We start from the raw sequence: 20,953 nt of genomic DNA, 5'->3' as shown, positions 1-20,953 counted from the left end.
GAGTCAACAACACTAAAGACACACGTCGACCTCAAACTTGAAGTAATACCTGGGGGATCGAGGCGAACGGAGGAAACACCTATGCTTCCTGAGAAAAAAACATACCCGTCGAAACGCAACCACCGCCGCGCACGCAGGGTCCGGGAGCCAACTAAAGTACGTCCGAATCTGATGGTCGTCCCGGAAGGCGAATAGACCCACCGTGAACGAACCCTTTGCGACGCTCAAGTACGAGTTAGATGGGTCGAAAGAGTTCCCAGTCGCTGGCATCCTTCCAATGTCTGGAGAACCAATCCGCCCCCAGGTTCGACTCCCACGGCAGATATTCTGTCTGTAAGGCGATGTTGCGCTGGAAGCAGAAGCTGGAAATCCCCTTCGTCACCTCCAGTGTGCGAGACCGAACGCCCCACAAGCGGTCGGTATAGTGCACCGCTGAGACCTTGTCCCTCCGAAGGAGGACGCAGCAGTCCGACAGGTGACTTGCCAGGCTCCGAACTGCCAACGAACCCGCTATCAATCCAGGCAATTGATGTGGAACTCCCGATTCCTTGTCCGACTATGGGTCGCCCGTGGACCCGGTCGCACACGTGGCACCCCAACCCCAAAGGCTTGCAGTCGATTCCAGCACAAAATCCAGGGTTGGTACGAATATTGCCTTGCCGTGCCATGCGGCCATGCGCAGAAGCCACCAGCGCAGTCCGGCCTTCACGTCCGGGAACAGAGAAATCATCCGGTCCGAAGAAGGTCACTTGCGTAGAACAGGGGCCTTCAGCCGTTGCATGGTCCAGTAGTGTAGTGGGCCCGGGATAATTGCCTGTATGCAGAGGAGGCCCACCACGCGAGCAAACATTTGAAGGGGAATACGGACTTGCCGTAATAACCTTCACATCACCTCCTGGGCGGATGCCATCTGTGCCAAAGGCAGACAGAGAACGCATTCCGTCGCATCGACCACGACACCCAAGAACTCCACCGTCTGGGAAGGTTTCAAAGCTGATTTCTTCAGAGTAACTACGAATCCAAGGAGCCCCAATAAGGAGATCGCCGAGCGCGTTTGATATCTGAGCCTGGAGGGATCTTCGCAGAGGACCAGCAAATCATCCAGAAATAACAGGAAACGGATGCCCCCAGACCAGAATCGGGTGACCACAGGTGTCCGCAGCTTGGCGAAGCACCAAGGGGCCGAGCTGAGGCCGAACGGGAGGCATGTGAATTGACGAGGGACGCCATTCCAGGAGAAGCAAAGCAACCCGCGACCGCTGTTGTCCGCCAGGACGGAGAGGTAAGCATCCCTCAGGTCCAGTCACATGAACAAGTCTCCCGGCCGGGGAAGGTCCCGAAGGAGATGAATGCCCTCCAACTTGAAGTGGTAGCAGACAACGAAGGTGTTCAATTCCCGAAATTGATCACCGGGCGGAAATCCCCCGACTTCATCTTCACTAGAAAATCGAGCTGAGGAAGCCCCCCAAATCCGGGGCTCGCTGGATAGCGCCAATGGTGAGCAGAGTCCGAACCTCCGAATCTATCAAGGAACGTTGAACTCTCGCGATGAAGGAGACAATTGGAGTTCCAACCTGCGTCAGTGGGGAGTGGAAGTCCATGACATAACCCCGTACAGTCTGATGGACCCCTGCATTTGAAGCCACTTCCTGCCACCTGTCTCTGCAGTGAAACAATCTGTCTGTATGCAATAGAGGGGAATTGAAAGTGGCAGGAGTTGTACTCACCCGTAGGAAATCTCGCTCGTCCTCTGGCACGGTCTCCACGACCTCTACCCGCCCTTCGATTGTAGGGAGGTCTGGGCTGGTATGGTGGAAAAAAGGATGGGCCACGGGATCTGTGGGGGTCCGAAGACCAGCCGGGATAACAGTGAGCGAAACACTTTCTTTAGAGAGGACTGTGCTTTATCCAGGGAAGCAAATAAATTGATGCGTTTCTGTAGCTCCTTAATGAAAGGTTCCCTGAACAGTAGGTCTTATTGCCAGGAGGCCCAATTCTTTGGACCCTAGCTCCGATAGCTTGTTGTCCATACGGAACAGAGCCGTTTACCTGCGTTCGGTGCAGAACCACATTAGCATCGCCTAGAAGGCAAATGGGGCGTAGCGCCCAATCCCGCATGACGGCTGGGTCCAGGCTCATACCATCCGTGTAGGCCACGTCCGTCAGGGCCAACATCCTGCACAAAAGGGGCCCAGCCTATCCAGCTGTTTACCTTGCGCTGAGCGGAGGCGACGCTCGACCCCTTTCGTGGGGACCCGACCCGTACGATTCAAGTACGAGGCCACCAGGGGTCAAAATCCGGGTCCCCCGCCACCTTGTCCGGCAGGACGGTCAGGGGCATTCCGCCCGTAGTTTCTTGCGGGCCTCCCTTTCCAGGGGTCTACGAATTGTGCTAAGTGGTCGGGCCGTGACCATTTTTGAGGACCTGGGGTGCCAGATAGAGCGAGGGTCAGACAGAGGATCACCTGTAGTATCTAGAAAGGTGTGGTCTCCGGGCACCACCGTGGGGGCCTCTGTTCCCGGCGCGTCTTCATCCTCCTAGCGCCAACCCGGGCCAACACTACGGTCCTCGTCCCAATCATCTTCTGCCACTGAAGGGGATTGGTCTGCCCGCCACTCGTCCAGTACGGCCATGGTAGGGGGGAGCAAGGGGGCTTCCCCCCCTGCACCCGATAGACGGCGGCGCGAGGCCGGCGAGGTTGATGACCTCGAACCATGTTGCTTCGCCGGAACCTTGCCCTACCGGGAGCGTGGTTTAGGGTCTTCGCCCTTCCAATAGCGCATTTGCGCACTTGCCTGCTCTCTCCCATGAGAGTCTGACTCAGTCGAGTCGTCTGCCAAGCGGGGGGTTCCACTCGCACCTCTGTCCGGTTGTGATTGAGGGAGGGCCCTAGCCAGGGCTGTCTCCACAGAGGCGGACCCCGCCGCATAAATCAATGCCTGCAACTTCTGCTCCTGTGCAGAGGCATCCATAATATCCGAGATGATGGTACGTGATACCTAAGGAGATAGAGAACAGGTATCACTAGTAGGCAGTAGGGGCCGCACCCCTATAGTTGGCAGAGGCAAGTATTATACGCTCAACAATCAGGGGTCCAGGAGTGGAGCCGCCAGGCCAGTAGCATGCGTAAAATGGCACAGACAACACAGGCCAAATCATGGGGCACCGACAAAGCTGGCCAATCATAAGGGCACAGACACAGCTGGCCAGCATCTGGGCGCGGGTAGCATCGGCCCAGCGGTATATGGAGGCAAAACGTAAATCCGTAGAGGTGACAGGCAGGCATAGAGGCGAGACAGGGGAAAAATCTACACAGAGGCGTGCAGATTAAAGATGTACCAGGGTCCCCAGGACAGGCCCAGAACAGCGAGGGATAGTGTCACCAAGCAGGGTCCCATGCAGGAAATATGCGGATGTAATGCATTAACCAATCCTAAATAGGCCCAGGCAGCATGCATAGTGTAAGCCACAAGGGCACAGAATCCATGCACCGAGAGTACTGCAGTCGGCAGTGTTATAGGCCAATATGCATCGCACCGCTACATGTAGCGAGACAGGGGAAAAAACCCGCACCTGGAAAAAAAACTCAAATCGCACCTTGGCCATAAAGTACCTAGGGAAGTTGAGCAGTGAAACATGGCACATAAAAAACAAAAGTGTAAATCTCAAAACATACAAGGTGGCAGAATGTGTCACAGAAAGGTATCCAGAATGCTATAGGCACATACAAAAACAAGAGTCCTGCACCCTTAAATGAAGGGCGCACATGCGGCAGGCACATCAGCAAGCCGCGCACCCCCGGACCCGGTCACGGGGGAGAGGGTGCACGGAAGCCGCATCCCGCGGCAACAGTGAGGCTCCCTGTACCCTCCCCACGCCGCCCGAGTATGGTAGAATGCGAGCGAGGCGTGGGAGGGACAGGGAAGCAGGTAGAGGATTCCCGCCTGGCGGACGAAGACGGCGGGCGGGAATCAGTACACGGCGCATGAGGGACCGCCGCAGTCGGAAGACTGCTTCTCGGCGACCGTAAAGCAAACAGGCACACGGAAAAAAACAGAAAAACATAGAGCATAAAAACGGAAAGAAAAAATAGGCAAAGTAAGAACTAAGTAAGAAATGAAAGTAATACTTCAATCACAATGCAGGAGAATGAGGGAAAAAAATATGCCTGTAAACAGTTTGTATAGTCAAAAGGGTATATATATAATAAACCCACAGCCACCCAGGAAAAACCAGGAGGCAGTGGTACTCTGACCTGTACTGTCTGCGGAGCAGCAAAGAAAGAGGAAATGGTTGGTTAGGAGGAGCCTTTTATAGATGCCTTATGTTTTTGTCTTTGGTGTTTTTCTCTCTATGTTAATGTGCTGCTGTGGAGTTCTAGTAAAGAGAGACTTAAGCAAATATGAAGCCTCCTGTCATGATATAAAATTCCATTCAACAAATTCAATACATGTCTCATACCTAGGGAAAATATGTAGGGAATTCAAATTTCCAAGTAGTTCAGACTTTTGTTATATCTGTTTATTATTAGATAGACATATTTAGAATTTCCCATAAGCCTGAACACAAAAGAATATCACAGCTCCACAGGATGTTAGTGTATCACAAAAGCCACATGTAAATAAAAGGTCAACAGCATGCATGATAGATATCAGAGATTATATCTTATATAATCAGAGATCACAGTTTATATAATGGTATAATGAAGTCAGTGTGTATTGGTTTGTAAGTTTGTAACTGCGTGTGTATTAGTGTATATCATTTGCTTTATATGTTCGTCTATACAGAACTAGGTTGTGTGCTTTTCAGTAGTGTGTGGAGCTCCACAGCATGTATAGAAATATATCATAGAGCTTTACAGCTTGTATGTTATGTATCTAGTTCTCCATAGGATTAATAATATATTAGTGAAAAAAGAGCTCCACAACATGTATATTAATGTAGCACAGAACTCCACTTACTGTATTTTTCCATGTATAAGAATATGTTTTTTTCTAAAAGATTTTTAGTCTAAAATTGGGGGTCATCTTATACATGGAATGTCACTGCAGGAGTTAAAAAACAAAACATTTGTGCCCGGGACCTGACAGTCACATGTGGTTGGAGCTCCTTCAAAAATGTAATTATTAATTTTGAGTAAGTACTTACGATACTTGCGCAGCGCAATTTGGGCACAAAACTTGGCTACTCAATGACAGAACACTCAGCTGTACTTTGGGTTTGCTACTGCCAGGTTCCTGCAGGCATAGACTGTGTTATACACCTCTGTGTCCTGCTGACGTACTTGAAGCAGAGGAGGCATTCCTCCGTGAATTTGGTCGATTTATGTGCGAGGGAGATCTTGCGTAACCGCATGTATCCTCGCATCACTCTGTACCACACCAAGACCTCGCGGCTCCGAAATACAGATAGATGCCACAGGGTGAGGCCTTGCCCGGACATCCCCCGCAGTGTACCGCAGGCAGAGGGCATCGTTGTCACCAACAGCAGGATGACGGACCAGGAAACCAGTGTCCGGACATAACCGAACCTCGGGGAGCGGCCTAAAGGAGTGGGTGGGGGCCTGGTGGGTTACCTCTTCAGCCAAACTGGACTTCAGTGCAATAGATGTTTAAAATATGTATTTCTTAATTTTGGGCTAAAAAAATAGGGATCGTCTCATACATGGAAAAATATGGTAATTTAAAATTTACATTGTACGTTTTTATACTGATCTAAACACAAATTAGTTTTTGTTAATACATTCTCCTTGTCTAGTTGTAATCCACATATAAACTTGTTATAGAACATTTCACCTATTTTCATTTACCATACTTCACTCTTCCAGGTCCATTTATATATTACATAGTGTGAACTATATTCGCTTATAAGCTGCAGTCCTCAAATTGTAATAGGGTGAATAGTAACAGTATTTCTTTTCTACAACTTAATTGTAATCGGCTTATAGTAAATAATGAAACCTGTATGTATTTATAATTGGTCTTTAACTTCCGCAGTCAACCAGCTAAACTTCTAACCAGCGCCAGCTGGACAGATAACTCTTAATTTAGACCAGTGTCCGTTTTCTTTCCTTTTTTGTTTATGAAGGAATTGTTGTATTTGCGTGCCGTGCTGGCTATGAAGAAACACAAGAAGCAGGAAGAAGTTATTCACTTGCTTAATGATGTCCTGGATACCCACTTCTCCTCCCTACAAGGGTTACCACTTGGCATTCAGTACTTTGAGAGACTCAATCCAGACTTTCTGCTTGAGATTATAAGGGAATATCTAAATTTTTGCCCAACACAAGTAAGTGCAACATAACAGTTTGTACTTTAAATTTGAAATGCTTATCATTTTAATTGCCCTTGTTAAAAAAGCGAGATTAATTTCTTATTTTATTTCAGTCTAGATAATGAATGCTGCAGTAATCTGAATATGCTATCCTAATTTAATTCAGACTTAAAGTTGTGGTTGATTTGTATAGAGGCCAGTTACAAGCATTATCTCTCCAATAATTTAACCCCTTAAGGACACAACTTCTGGAATAAAAAGGAATCATGACAGAATATTTCCGTTGTGTGTCCTTAAGGGGTTAACATTGAAATTATAGGCTTGTATGTTGTAGGCTGACAGATCCTGTGACTGAAAACCTGCTAACTGATTCAATGAAAGAAAGCTACTGTCTTGTAGCTTTGTCAATGGGTCTGATCTGCCCACTCTGTTTCTAAGTACCAGATAACCTCTACTCTGTAATGATGTTCTAGGGGAAAGTAGTGGTTTATTATAACCGAATTGCCAATAAGGCAAGTGCCTACGGTCTGGAGAAATGATCGCGCAGTGAGGCCAAAGAAAATGGATAAACATATACAGGTTCTCATGTACATGAGAATACACTCCAAGAGCACAGTAAAAGCATATATGTTAGTGCGCTCAAAATCCTTTCAACAATTCACATAGTGACTAAATATATTTAAAATGCACAATCTCTGTTCCTACACAGATAATGTATGAGTCATTCCTAGGGGTATGTGCATTGAGTAATGTATCAGAAGAAGTCCCTTGAGTTACAGTACTGAATGCCGCAAAAATACTTTTTTGATCAACATAGCATGCATTCATGGAAAGTAATAAATATGCAAAGCTACTGTCAGTAGACATGCTCAATAGATTATAGCATATAACAATGACATTGTTTTGTAATTTAAAAGTTTGTGTATTTTTACTGAGCGACTTAATGTGATTTTGTTTGAGCAAGATAGGCAACGTTTGCACAAAGTACAATATCCAAGGCAATAAGATGATTTTAACCAAATAACACTTGTCAAAATATGTCAATGGAAAAAAACAAAGACTGGCAAAGCATCATAAGAGTTGTAATTCAACAATATATGGTTATCTGTCATTTGGCACCACTGATGAATGCAGGGTTTAATTTCCCATTACCTGTAGTTATCTGCCTACAGGTGCATGGGTGATGGGGCCATGCCTGTTAATAGCCCCATACTTATTTCCTGCCAAGTGTCTGCTATTTTCTGATGGAACAGAGGCTGCTGGACTCTATGATTAATGTATTCAGTTGGAAGGCATCTGATCTGTGCATGGCCCCTTCCTTTCAGAATGAACACGGGGATCTCCTGGAGGGAGAGGACTGGCAGGAGAAGGCTCACTATGGCCAACTGAAAAAATGTCAGGGACATACACAGCTAAACATACTGCTAGCCAGACTGTAGATACACTACTGCACATACTGCAGCCCACACTGTTACACAAACATGATGCTGCCTACACTGTCCACACACAATGCTGCACATACTGCTATTACCCACACTATTACACACAGTACTATACATGCTGCTACCCACACTACTACAAACACACACCATAGACAAAACCTTTTCACACACTAATACATATGTGCACACCCTATACATACATATATACATACATGAACAAACTCCATATCTGTGTGTACATACAAAATATATTTAACCAGTCAAGTTATTATTTTTTGTTTATATTATTATTATTCGTTTGGAAGTGGGAATGGAGGTTTGCTTGAGAATTCTGTGCCTACGTGATGTAAAGCATCTGTTATGTACACCTATTACATAATGTTTTGCTGATTCCATGTGCATGTCAGTGCTGAATGTTGTGCACGTGTTTGTCTCCCAAGCCTCCTGCTCCTGGTCAGCCCATGTCTCCACTGCTAAGACATTGTGCCTCTGTCCTTGAAACCATTGTGAAGACAGCACCAGGTCTTCAGCAGGCTGTGTTCCTAATTGCAAAGGTGAAGTACTTGGCAGGTAAGTAATGGTTATGGTAAAATATCTATTCCTAAATACAAAATTTATTTATATTTGATGTTTTTCTTGTATCATGTGTTTTACTATTATGTATAAAATTATTGTGATTTGGTTTTGTTTTATTTTTCATTAGGTGATATTGCAGCAGCTCAAAGTAGTCTTCAACATTGTCTCGATCAGAATCCTTCATATGCTGATGCACATCTTCTAATGGCACAAGTGTACTTATCCCAGGATAATGTAAAACTTTGTTCTCAGTCTTTGGAACTCGCTTTGAGTTACAGTTTTGAGGTGAGTTAACTTGACATTTACCAAAACATTAATTATAGATTATGAATAAGTAGCCCTTCAGTCCTAAGAATATGAGATCAATGCCAATATTAGGTCATCTTGGCACAACCGGTGATTGTGGACTATATTTAACAAACTTTAGACTGGCTGAGTAGCTTGGGAAATCTAATCCATACAAATCTGCAGTGGCAGCATTACTCACCATAGGGTTTTGTCCCTTACTTTGTGGTGTCGGGTGATTGCAGTACTTCCAGTGTGAGACGATCTGCTGAAGCACATTATCATACTAACTCATACCAGGTGTAGACAGTATTCATTAGCTGAGAGTGTCAGCCAATGTTTAGACTCCTAGCCTGAATACTATTTAGACATAGTTGGTGTGAAAATGCAAAATATGCAACTTCTGCTTTATCAGATTAACTCACACAGAAAGAGCCATGAGTGCAATGAACCTTTCATATCTGGTAAAAAACTTAAATATTTTCACAGATCACCGGTAGCTGGCACTCGGGGACCATAAGAGCACTGTAGTGGTTATGGAGACTAAAGTGACCCTTTAACAATAATAATAAAATAGATTGCAATGGTATGTGTTTTACATGGTTTTATAAAGTTTAGTGTGTGGGTAAATATATTTACATTACAACTAGACTGGAATCTATCAGTCTAAAACTCTGGTAGTTCTGGCTCTAAATATGGGGAAATACAACATAAAACATCCAACTGAATTATTTGGAACGTTTCATCCAGGTAAATATGGAGCAAGCACTTTACTTTATGTTGATAAATGTAGGTCAGCAGGTTAAGGATAATGTTAGCATTGATTACAAGGATTTCTCTCTTATTCTGCTTAGCTTTTGTGCTTTGGATTTTACCAGGTACGGGAATTACCATTGTATAATCTAATAAAAGCCCAGACCCAGAAACGGATGGGTGAAGTGCAAGAAGCAATAAAGACACTACAGATAGCAATGAACCTACCAGGAATGAGAAAAACGGGATCCAACCTAAAATCAAAAGCAAAGAAATTAGAAATTGGTGCAAGCAACCGTGTATCCATATTTCTTGAACTTGTTGATGCTCATCGCATGAATGGAGAGCAGGTAACACAAAGCTTAAATTAGCTTCTGTCTTTAATCTACAGTCACACTCCAAAATATTTGCAAAAAAAATATTAGTTTCACACAAAACTATTTATGAAAATATATAATAGATATTTTCAAAAATCATTTTTAAAATGTAAAAAAAATAATAATAACCTTTAACCCCTTAAGGACCAAACTTTTGGAATAAAAATGAATCATGACATGTCACATGTCATGTGTCCTTAAGGGGTTAAAGGAACACTATATTTGTGAGATGTGAAAAAAAAAGTGAAATGTAGAAACCTACACCTCCTTATGGGCTGCCTCCATCTTCGTTCCCTAACAGTTATTATTATGAGCTGTGTCCTTTGCACCTAGACAAAATATTGTTGAGCATCGCCTGCATTTCAAGGTGGACCTTGGAAAGTCCTTGAGCATAGAAATTCAAGAAATCATATTTCCTAATCCATCACAGAATTCCTAGCCTGATATGCATGTGAGCACAGACAGGAATTGTGTTTTAGACTTCATTCTGAATTTCTGCAGGCACCCTTACCAATTGATGCTGTTTTAAACACAGCTTGTTATAATAAGCCATACTACGGGCTGTAATACAAAAAGATCTATAAACAGAAGCCAGACGTGGACTGCTGTTTTGACCCTATGAACCTCATCAGCATGTCGCCAGTTCTGGTATGGAATTTAAAGTCTCTCTGAGAGCATATAGCTAGGTGCTAAGAAGATTGTGGTGAGTCCAAACACAATACAATGCACCACAGTAAAATTAGAGAAATATATTATTGTGCATAACAAAGTTGGACTTTGGAAAGTCATTCTTCGGCATAAAAACTTTAAAAATCATGTTCACACAACTAACCCCGAGTTCCCAGCTTGACATGTAAATGAGCCCAGGCAAGCATTTTAGACTTAATACTGCATCTCTGCATGTACCCTTTGCAAATAGACGCTGTTTTAAACCACAGCATGGGTTGTGATCCAAAAGGACCAGTGACCACCTGACAGACAGGATAGAGAAAGCATTTTGTAGTGTTTGCCCTGGCTTTGCCTTGTCTGAACTGGAATATGTTATAGTATAAATGTAAAAGAGAACGGATAATCTCATGAAAAATATATGAACACAAACTTTTGTTTTGTTTGTTTTCAATGCTTTATTCAATAGTGTAAACTCCAGGTAAGTGACAGTAATGAAACTGTTTCTTTGCTGAAGCTGCTGTTTTGATTCCCAGGATAAAATGAAAATAAACCTGAGACAAACATGCTTTTGTTTTGGCTAAATACTACTATGATACATAGACGTGGCCAGTGCACGTTTTTGTTAGAACTTTATGTTTGTAATTCTTTACAGCACGAAGCTACCAAGGTCTTGCAAGATGCTATCAATGAATTTTCTGGCACCCCTGAAGAACTGCGCTTAGTGATTGCTAATGCTGAGCTGGCATTGGCACATGGTGATGTTGAGCAGTCTTTATCCATGCTTAGAAATATCTCTCCAGAGCAGCCCTATTTTGTGCAAGCCAAAGAGAAAATGGCTGATATTTATCTGCACTATAGAAAAGATAAGAAGCTCTATGCCAGTTGCTACAGGTCAGTAGTATTCATGTATTTTCATTTTATTTACCTTCTAGTTGTGGAAGGTTAGCTTGTCTATCCTGCTCTGCTCACTTTTTCTCCTTAACCCCTTAAGGACCGGACTGTTTTTGCGATGTTGTACATTTGCGACCAGGCATCTTTTTACACTTTTGTGGTGTTTGTGTTTAGCTGTAATTTTCCGCTCTCTCATTTACTGTTCCCATACAAATTATATATTGTTTTTTTCAGGACAAAAGGGGCTTTCTTTACATACCATTATTTATATAATCTCATGTAATTTAATTTTTTAAAAATGAAAAAATATGATGAAAAATTGAAAAAAATACATGTTTTTTTTTACTTTTATGTGAAAAATCTTTTACTCATCTACAAAAGCGAATGAAAAAAACTGCTAAATAGATTCAAAGTTTTGTTTAAAAATACCCAGTGTTTACATGCTTTTTGCTATTTTTTTGCATGTTATAGGGCTATAAGTACAAGTAGGATATTGCGGTTTCAAAACATACATTTTTAAAATGTATCAATAGTGACATTGTAACACTATTATCTGTCATAAATCTAAATTGAACGCTAATTTTGGCCAGTGTTTGTGACTAAGTGGTTACTAAAAAAGACTGGACATACCCCATTTGCAATACCTTGGGTTGTCTTCTTTTGCAAATGGTATGCCATCATGGGGGTAATTCTCATTCCTGGGCTACCATACGCTCTCAAAGGCAACGTAACCAACCTGGCCATTTTCAATGTAAAAATATTTGACCCATATATTTGACCCTGTAACTTTCAAAAATGCTAAAAAACCTGTACATGGGGGGTACTGTTATACTCAGGAGACTTTGCTGAACACAAATATTAGTGTTTCAAAACTGGAAAATGTATTACAACAATTATATCATCAGTAAAAGTGCTGTTTGTGTGTGAAAAATGCAAAAAAGTCACTTTCACGGACAATATCATCGCTGTGATATGTTTTACTGTTTTGAATCACTAATATTTGTGTTCAGCGAAGTCTCCCGAGTAAAACAGTACCCCCCATGTAAAGGTTTTAGGGTGTCGTAGAGCGTTGCAGGGTAAAATACAGTGATAACAAATTAAATTCTCTGGACTTTCAGCCTGGGTTGGCAGGCAGGTCCCTTAACCCCTTAAGGACCAAACTTCTGGAATAAAAGGGAATCATGACATGTCACACATGTCATGTGTCCTTAAGGGGTTAAATTGCAATCAATAAAATAACTTAATTATGTAAAAATATTACATAAATACGCACGTAGAATTTAAATATATATGCATATTTATATATTTGAAGTCTACGTGTATATTTATATAATTATTTATGTAATTTTGTATATGGACATATGAATAGTTTGTATTCTTTTTATTTATTTATATATACATAGATATATATACAATTTCATTCTAAGTGTATTTTGATATAAATATTTATATATTAATATCAAAATACAGTTAGAATAAAATTTCGTATAGATATATAATTTTTTTTACATTTTTATTATTTTTTTTACATGTTTAATTTAATTTAAATTACTTATTATTTGTATTTTATAATATATATATATATATATATATATATATATATATACAATATATATAGTTATTATATATATTATATATATATATACACGTGTGTAATTTAATTATAAGTGTATTTTTATATTAATATATGTACATAATAATATAAAAATACACTTAGCATGACATTATATATATGATATATAGACATATATTATATAGGTATAATATATGTCTATATATCATATATATATATATATATATATATATATATATATATATATATATATATATATATAAAAATTATTTGAAATCCCCAGCACTCACGTGTACCATAAGCCAATGCCGGGCGCCAGACCAAAGCTCCAAAATGATAAATAATCCAAATGAAATAGGCTGCTCTCCGGGCTTAAAAATTCCAATTTTTATTAAAGTTGATTAAAAGGTCGTAATTTTTAATCAACTTTAATAAAAATTGGAATTTTTAAGCCCGGAGAGCAGCCTATTTCATTTGGATTATATATATATATATATATATATATATATATATATATATATATATATATATATATATATATATATATATATATATACACATATATAATAATAATTTTTTTTTATTAACTTTAATTTTTTTTATAATTTTACACTAGCAGGGAGACTGCCTGTCAGCTCACCCTGTTGAGCGATCACATGGCCACAGGGGTCCTAATTCGCCATGGGGAGACTGTCTGGGCTGCAGGCAGTCTCCCCACAACGGGAGCACCGCCGATCGCCGCCGGGGGAACGACGGCGATCGGGTAAGTAAATCTTAAAGTTAGGACGGTTCAGGACCGTCATCGGTCGGCAATGGAAAAATGCCAATGACGGTCCTGAACCGTCGTCCGTCCGGGTTAAGGAAAGCTAGTGTTATCGATATTATTATTATTATTATTATTGCAATTTATATAGCGCCAACAGATTCCGTAGCGCTTTACAATATTATGAGAGGGGATTTAACTATAAATAGGACAATTACAAATAAACTTACAGGAACAATAGGTTGAAGAGGACCCTGCTCGATCGAGCTTACATTCTATAGGAGGTGGGGTGTAAAACACATTAGGACAGGAATTTGCAATCAAATAAGGTGGACTGCATAAGGGAAAGGTATTGTATCTATACAATCAACACTTTTTTCATCACAGGTATTTCGGATAGTGCGCAAGTAACTTTTTTTTATGTTTTTTATTTTCATTGCATGGGGCTGATGTGTACTATAGCCAGTGCTGCTGCCCAGTAGTGGCATTTTGAGCACAGGGCTTAGTTTTGTATGTTTTTACCTTTTTCATCTGACCTAACCCAAACTGAAATTCTGCCTGTTTGTTCCACAGTGACCTTCTAGTACATAGTTTGTTGTATAGACATGTCTTCCTGAATTCAAGCATTGCTTCCAGGAAACATGCAGCTTGGTTTTCCGGTTTTGAAGGAAAGAAATGACATATTGGCATAATACTAATGGGGCTATTTACTTAACTAGGAATTGGGTCGGATTGACAGATTTTAAGCCAAAATAGCCCAATTGGGAAAATTCTTCAACTCACATAAAATGTGCTTTTCACATGTTAGTTGTATCTAACTCTAAATTTAGTGAATTATGAATTATATTATGATTGTGGTTTTTTTTTCACTCCATTGTCCTGGGAGTTGAATATTAAAATTGTATTGTATATTATTGTGCTGCGTTAACAGAAAATAGTGCAATACACCAAGTATAACAAGGTCATGGTTGCAGTAAGGAGTTTTAATAATTACATCAAACCTGTTTTTTAGAGACTTGGTGGAGAAAATTCCCAGTTCCCACTCGTACCTTCTTCTAGGTGATGCTTACATGAACATTCAGGAGGTAAGTTACATTGACATATCCATGTTGTGTGCACATGTTTTGGTTGGCATATGACACCTTTTCACTGACACTCAATTTCAATGCACTCTACTCAACAAGATTAATGTAATGGTCTATAACAATACAGTTAAACTACACATGTATTAGAAGAGGGCTTGACTAATATAATTGTTCATTGCCACTGCACCCAAGACTCCCACGCACAGCAGGAACATCACAAACAGCACTCCTCTCGCCCACGTAACATCCATATCACATACAACACCCACATAACATACAGCATGCATTTGTTTCCAAATGGGCATAACAAATAGCTGCACAGAGCAGGGGGAAGTGAAGCATCAGTACATGCGATGTTGCTATGTACTGCAATTGTGTACCACAATACTGCCCAATGTGCTTTGTTTTCCCCACAAAAGTACAGCACATTTCTTTCCTTTTTGTGTACAGCGGAACAAATGTGTTGAAGATCTTAATGCCTTTAGCCAAGTTCTAGATGCCCTATCACCTCCTATTTAGCATTTGTGAAACTCAATAGTAAATATCCACATTATCTCTTTGCCGCTGAAAACAGTTGCAGGATTTTCCACTGAATTTCTTTCTCAAGTTTGGCAGTGGATGATTGGCTGTGGCAGATTTATGGGGAGTTTAAATAGTAGATTGAATAATCTCTACCTTTTAAACCTCATAATCTCTGAAATTTAAACACGAGCTAAAAAATACATTTGTAAGTTACAGATCATTTACACGAATGCACTTAATAACGTTAAATAAATAATGTTAATAATGTTAAAAGCTGCATTAGTTCTAGGTTCATATAGAACTGTGCAGTAAAGAAGCACTGTTCTTTATAGCGGACTGCGTAGTATAAGTGTCTCAAACTTTCAGTGGTTGTGGTTCTTCAAACAAATCATACAGTTAGAAATCCGCTGCTAAAGGTAAAATATGTGTATCTAGTAGCTACTTCTATTATAGCAAAGCCCGATGATCTTTACTTTAACCTGAAATGGCTGAGATATATCATCCAGTCTCGGACTTTCCACATATTGCCATGGAAAGAGTGCAATGCACCTGCAATCAACATATAGCACATAGCAAAAATATACTGTAGGTGTCCATTAAAGATAAGTATTGCATTGTTTATTTGTTCCAGTTCTTTTAACTGTGATCACTCTCTCAAAACATTACCAGACGAAGACAGGCATTGTAATCATAATGTGTCAAATTATGCACATTTTTAAACAGTCTTTTCACAAAGGCACTTATATATTTTTTGTTAGGCGTACACAAATGTGAAGAAAATTATGTTTTTAAAAACAAGATTATTTTTAGTTTTTATTCAAAGTACCAAAACAACGTTAGCTTAATGAAGCAGTTTTAGTATATAGATCAGTGGTAGGCCCTTGGCACTCCAGATGTTGTGGACTACAAGACCCCTGATGCTTTGCATAAGAGCATTACTGGAGATGCAGTCCACAATACCTGGACTGCTGAAGGTTGCCTACCCCTGGTATAGACTGTGCCCCTGCAGTATCACTGCTCAATTCTATGCCATTTCAGAATTAAATCTTTTGTTTCTTTTTTTTATTCAGCCCAATCCACAACTCCCCTGGCTGTGGCTCACACAGCCTACATGGAAAAAATGAATCATTTTCAATCAGATCTGCCAGCAAGTGTGTGTTAACTTTAGAAAGTTTTATCTCCTAATATCTGAATTGAAATTAATTACATACATGAGGCTCGAGCAGGCTATAAACAGAGACCATAAGAAATTCTAAATTAAGGGAATAATATAGCATTAAGAATACAAACCTGGGCTTAGGGCCCTTGTCCCTAGTTATATACTGTATATCCCCCTGCCAATAAATTTAATTTAAAAAAGCATTTAACTCACTTTTTGCCAACACTTCGACCCCCTTAGCCCTGCTCATCTCTCTCCCTTCTGCAAAATCAGCAAGGAGGCATGGCTTCTAGCGTGGTCTAATCCAATAGAGGAGCATTGGGGATGTGATGTGCATGTGCCCCCAGATAACTTCATCGAGAAAGGGAATGGTACTTATCTGGTGTCATCTGGTTTTGAAGTAGGTAAATAACCAAATAGACATTAAAGGAACACTATAGTCACCTAAATCACTTTAGCTAAATAAAGCAGTTTTAGTGTATAGATCATTCCCCTGCAATTTTACTGCTCAATTCACTGTCATTTAGGAGTTAAATCACTTTGTTTCTGTTTATGAAGCCCTAGCCACACCTCCCCTGGCTATGATTGCCAGAGCCTGCATGAAAAAAAAAACTGGTTTCACTTTTAAACATATGTAATTTACCTTAAATAATTGTATCTCAATCTCTAAATTGAACTTTAATCACATACAGGAGGCTCTTGCAGGGTCTAGCAAGCTATTAACATAGCAGGGGATAAGAAAATCTTAATTAAACAGAACTTGCAATAAAGAAAGCCTAAATAGGGCTCTCTTTACAGGAAGTGTTTATGGAAGGCTGTGCAAGTCACATGCAAGGAGGCGTGACTAGGGTTCATAAACAAAGGGATTTAACTCCTAAATGGCAGAGGATTGAGCAGTGAGGCTGCAGGGGCATGTTCTATACACCAAAACTGCTTCATTAAGCTAAAGTTGTTCAGGTGACTATAGTGTCCCTTTAAGACGCTAAGCCAAATGCTAATTTAACTCTTGAGCTCTTAGTGTGTGCTTTGATTCATTATAACTAATTGTGTGATATGGCCTGGTATGTTTTTTTTTTTTCCAATTTGACAATTTTTATTGGTTTTCAAGAATTAGTTCACAGTGGTCATATTTCCATCGGATCGTACAATTGCATTTCATACAGTCTTTTGTACAGTATTCAATACATTTGGTGTTATGCCTCAGGTATACAATAGGTTACAAATTCTTTAACATCTATGCAACTTATGGAGTATATGGTATCCTTGGCACATTGTCTGTTCCTGTACTCTGGCTCATGTGTGCATCAGTCATTTGAACTGATTGGCGTTGGGTATGTGAACAAACAGATTAACATATTAACTATATACATTGTGGGTTGCCTTGTGGGATCTTTTTGTGCGTGCGAGCACCTGATTTTGTAGGCCTGAAGACTCGTGTGTCGGTGTGATGTTACAGGTGTAAACGTGATCCAGTCTTGCGTGCGTTCGCCTCCCCCCAGGTTCCCACCTCTCTTCCCTGTACCTGGGATTTAGGCAGGTAGTGTAGCTTTTTTGTCACCTGTGCGTGGTGTAACATAGGTGTTCCATTGTGCTCTGGCCTCAGCGTGGACTGGCCGTGCCCGTGATTGGAGCATGGTCATTGTTTCATAGTCCAGGTTTGTTGAAACCTGTTTGATCAAGAGATGCTGCAGAGGCGTCTCTGTTGATTTCCACGCTCTAGCAATAAGCGTGTTGGCTGCGATCAATATGTGGAAGAGCAGTATAGAGTTTGGTTTGGTGTATGTATTTAATGTCATAAAAAGTAGGCACAATTCAGGTGTGAGCGATATATGTTGGTGCAGTGCTTCTGAGAGTACCTCTCCCACCATCTTCCAGTATGTTTTGATTTTAGTGCATGAGCACCATATGTGGTACATAGAGCTCCTATCTTTTTGGCACCTCCAGCACTGATCAGTGGTTCCCGGGTATATCCGCGCTAGCCTGGTCGGAACCATGTACCAACGGTATTGCAGTTTCCGCATGAGCTCCAGGTGTGAGGCACAATTGGACCTGCCTCTATGTGCTGTAAATGCCTGTTTCCAGGCAGTCTTGTCGAAGGTGCAGCCTATGTCCATCTGCCACTCGTGTACATGTGTGTCTACGGTGTCTCCCCCCTGGTTATTTAGTAGGTTGTAGGTCATTGCAAGTATTTTTCGGGGGGTGCGGTGAGAAAGGCAGGCTAGCTCAAATTGAGTCAGCTGTTGTGCTGAGGTGTCCATGTCAGTGTCGGTTAACATGGATTTCACCTGGAGGTAGGAGAATATTAGTCTGGAGGGTAATTGAAATGTGCTCTGTAGGTCGGGGAATTGCGCTAGTTGATTGTTTACGTATAGGTGTCTCACGTATGTGCATCCCCCCGACATCCACTGGCGATGGTCGAATGAGGGGTTGGCTATATGCATGCTGTGCAGGGGGGCAGCCAGGGACCAGTGTTTTCGAGAGCATAGAGTTCCCCTGTGTGCGTCCCATATTTTAAGTAAGAGGTCCGTGGGGGGCAGCTTCTCTGGCAACTCCGGTCTCAATCGCCGTGGCACCCAGAAGAGGCGATTTAACGGGATCTTGGCAGTCCAGGTGGACTCAATGTCTACCCATTGTGGTTGGTTTTCTGTCGCGTGTGAGGTGATCATTGTAGCAAGCAAAGCTGCTTTGTAGTAGAGTCGTATGTTTGGCATGCCCAGTCCCCCCCTATCTATGTGTTTGTGTAGGGTTGATGATGCTACTCTAATTTTGCGGTGTCCCCAGATAAATTTGGTAAACATCCTCTGTAGGGTGTCAATATAAGATTTGGGAAGCGCTATTTGTAAGGTCCGCAGTAAATATTGGAGCTTAGGTAGGAGGGTCATTTTAATGGCCGCTATTCTGCCCAGCCAGGAGAGGAACTTCCCCTCCCATGATTTTAATGTGGCCGACAATTTTTCAGCTAGTGTTCCATAATTGCTGTGGAACAGTGCATCAGGGTTTTTGGTGATAGTGAGTCCTAGGAAGGTAACATTATCTGTCCTCCAATCTAACGTATATGCAGTCTGTAGTGTTGTCAAGATGTCTCTGGGTATACCCACTCCTAACGCTTGGGTTTTAGTCGCGTTAAGTTTATAGTAGGACTGTTTTCCATATGTGGCCACCTCTTCTAGGAGGTTCGGTAGTGATGTCTGGGGTTGGGTCAAAGTCAATAAGATATCATCAGCAAATAAATTGGCTTTGTATTCTTTATTCCCAACGCGGACCCCGTGAATATCTGAGTTATTCCTAATTCTGGTTACTAGTGGTTCCAGCGCCACAACGTATAGCAGGGGAGATAGTGGACATCCCTGGCGCGTCCCATTGGAGATGGTAAACGGGTCGGACACGAAGCCCGCGTTTAGTACTTGTGCTGAGGGCGAACTATATAGGGCCCTGACCACTGATGTAAATTCTGTCGGGAAGCCGAACTTAGAGAGTACCCTCTCCAGAAAGGTCCAATGCAAACGGTCAAAGGCCTTTTCTGCGTCAAGGGAGAGTATCAGGCCGCCCCGATCGTCCCGTCTTAAGCTGTGCAGGAGATCTAGGACTTTGCGTGTGTTGTCTGTGCCCTGTCTGCCAGCTACAAATCCCACCTGATCATTGTGTATGATGTGGGGGAGGATGTCACTCATCCTCCTCGCGTATATTTTGGCGAACAGCTTTGCGTCTGTGTTTAAGAGCGAAATCGGTCTAAAGTTTTGGGGATGTGTGGGGGTTTTTCCCGGTTTTGGTAATGTGACAATGTGGGCAGCTAATATCTCCCTTCCAAGTGATTCGGAGTTGACTGCTTCTGTGAAAGCTTGAACTAGGTGTGGTGTTAGTGTTGTTTGGAATGTTTTGTAATAAAAATTGTCGAAGCCGTCCGGGCCAGGTGATTTCCCTGTTGGTAGAGCTCTAATAGCTTCTTCCACCTCTTTATCTGTGATGGGGTTGGACAGAGTAGTTTGTTGGGCTAGCGATAGTCGGGGTAGGTGGATTGTGTCTAGATAGGTGTTGATGCTGTCTGTCAGCGGTTGATGGGTGTTAGTGTCTTTGTTGAGGTTGTATAGGTCTGCATAATACCTGGCGAACTCATTGCTGATTTCCCGAGGCATCATACATTTTTCCCCGTTTGGTTTGAGGAGGTATGCTATTTTTTGTTTGACTTGTTGGTCCCTGAGCCTGGTGGCCAAGAGCTTGCTTGCCTTATTACCTTGCGTGTAATTTGTGGCTTTTAATTTTGTAAGGTAAAAGTTTGTACGTTCCAGTGCATGTTGTTGAACCTTCCTGGTGAGGGACACGATCTTGTCTCTCAGCTCAGTGCTGGGTGTGAGTTGGTTTTGTGTGTTTAGGTGGCACAGCTCTTGCTGCCATATTCGCAGTTGGGTTTGCGATTGTTTTTTCAAGTAAGACGCCCTCCTAATGAGCAGTCCTCTGATCACCGGCTTATGTGCGACCCATCGGGTGCTGGGGGAAATATCTGGGGTGTTGTTGTCCTCGAAGTAGTGCTGAAGGGCCATGTCTAATTCTGTTTTGAATTGTGTGTTTTGTAATAGGGACGTGTTT

The 20,953-nt window shown here is 41.8% G+C and overlaps 1 protein-coding gene across 1 annotated transcript in view; it reads left to right on the top strand.

Moving 5' to 3' along the window:
* TTC21B (tetratricopeptide repeat domain 21B) overlaps positions 1 to 20,953 on the top strand; it is a 100,592-nt gene that overhangs the window by 41,599 nt on the left and 38,040 nt on the right. Inside the window, exons 11-16 of the mRNA XM_063429693.1 lie at positions 6,089 to 6,289; positions 8,157 to 8,286; positions 8,420 to 8,577; positions 9,456 to 9,680; positions 11,029 to 11,267; positions 14,616 to 14,688. Of these exons, the coding sequence (XP_063285763.1) occupies positions 6,089 to 6,289; positions 8,157 to 8,286; positions 8,420 to 8,577; positions 9,456 to 9,680; positions 11,029 to 11,267; positions 14,616 to 14,688 (1,026 nt within the window). The remainder of the gene's footprint in view (positions 1 to 6,088; positions 6,290 to 8,156; positions 8,287 to 8,419; positions 8,578 to 9,455; positions 9,681 to 11,028; positions 11,268 to 14,615; positions 14,689 to 20,953) is intronic.

The sequence above is a fragment of the Pelobates fuscus genome, chromosome 8 (assembly GCF_036172605.1).
Source record: "Pelobates fuscus isolate aPelFus1 chromosome 8, aPelFus1.pri, whole genome shotgun sequence".
In the NCBI taxonomy this organism is placed as follows: Eukaryota; Metazoa; Chordata; class Amphibia; order Anura; family Pelobatidae; genus Pelobates; species Pelobates fuscus.
The sequence above is the reverse complement of the archived record's forward strand: the minus strand, read 5'-3'. Positions and strand labels throughout refer to the sequence as shown.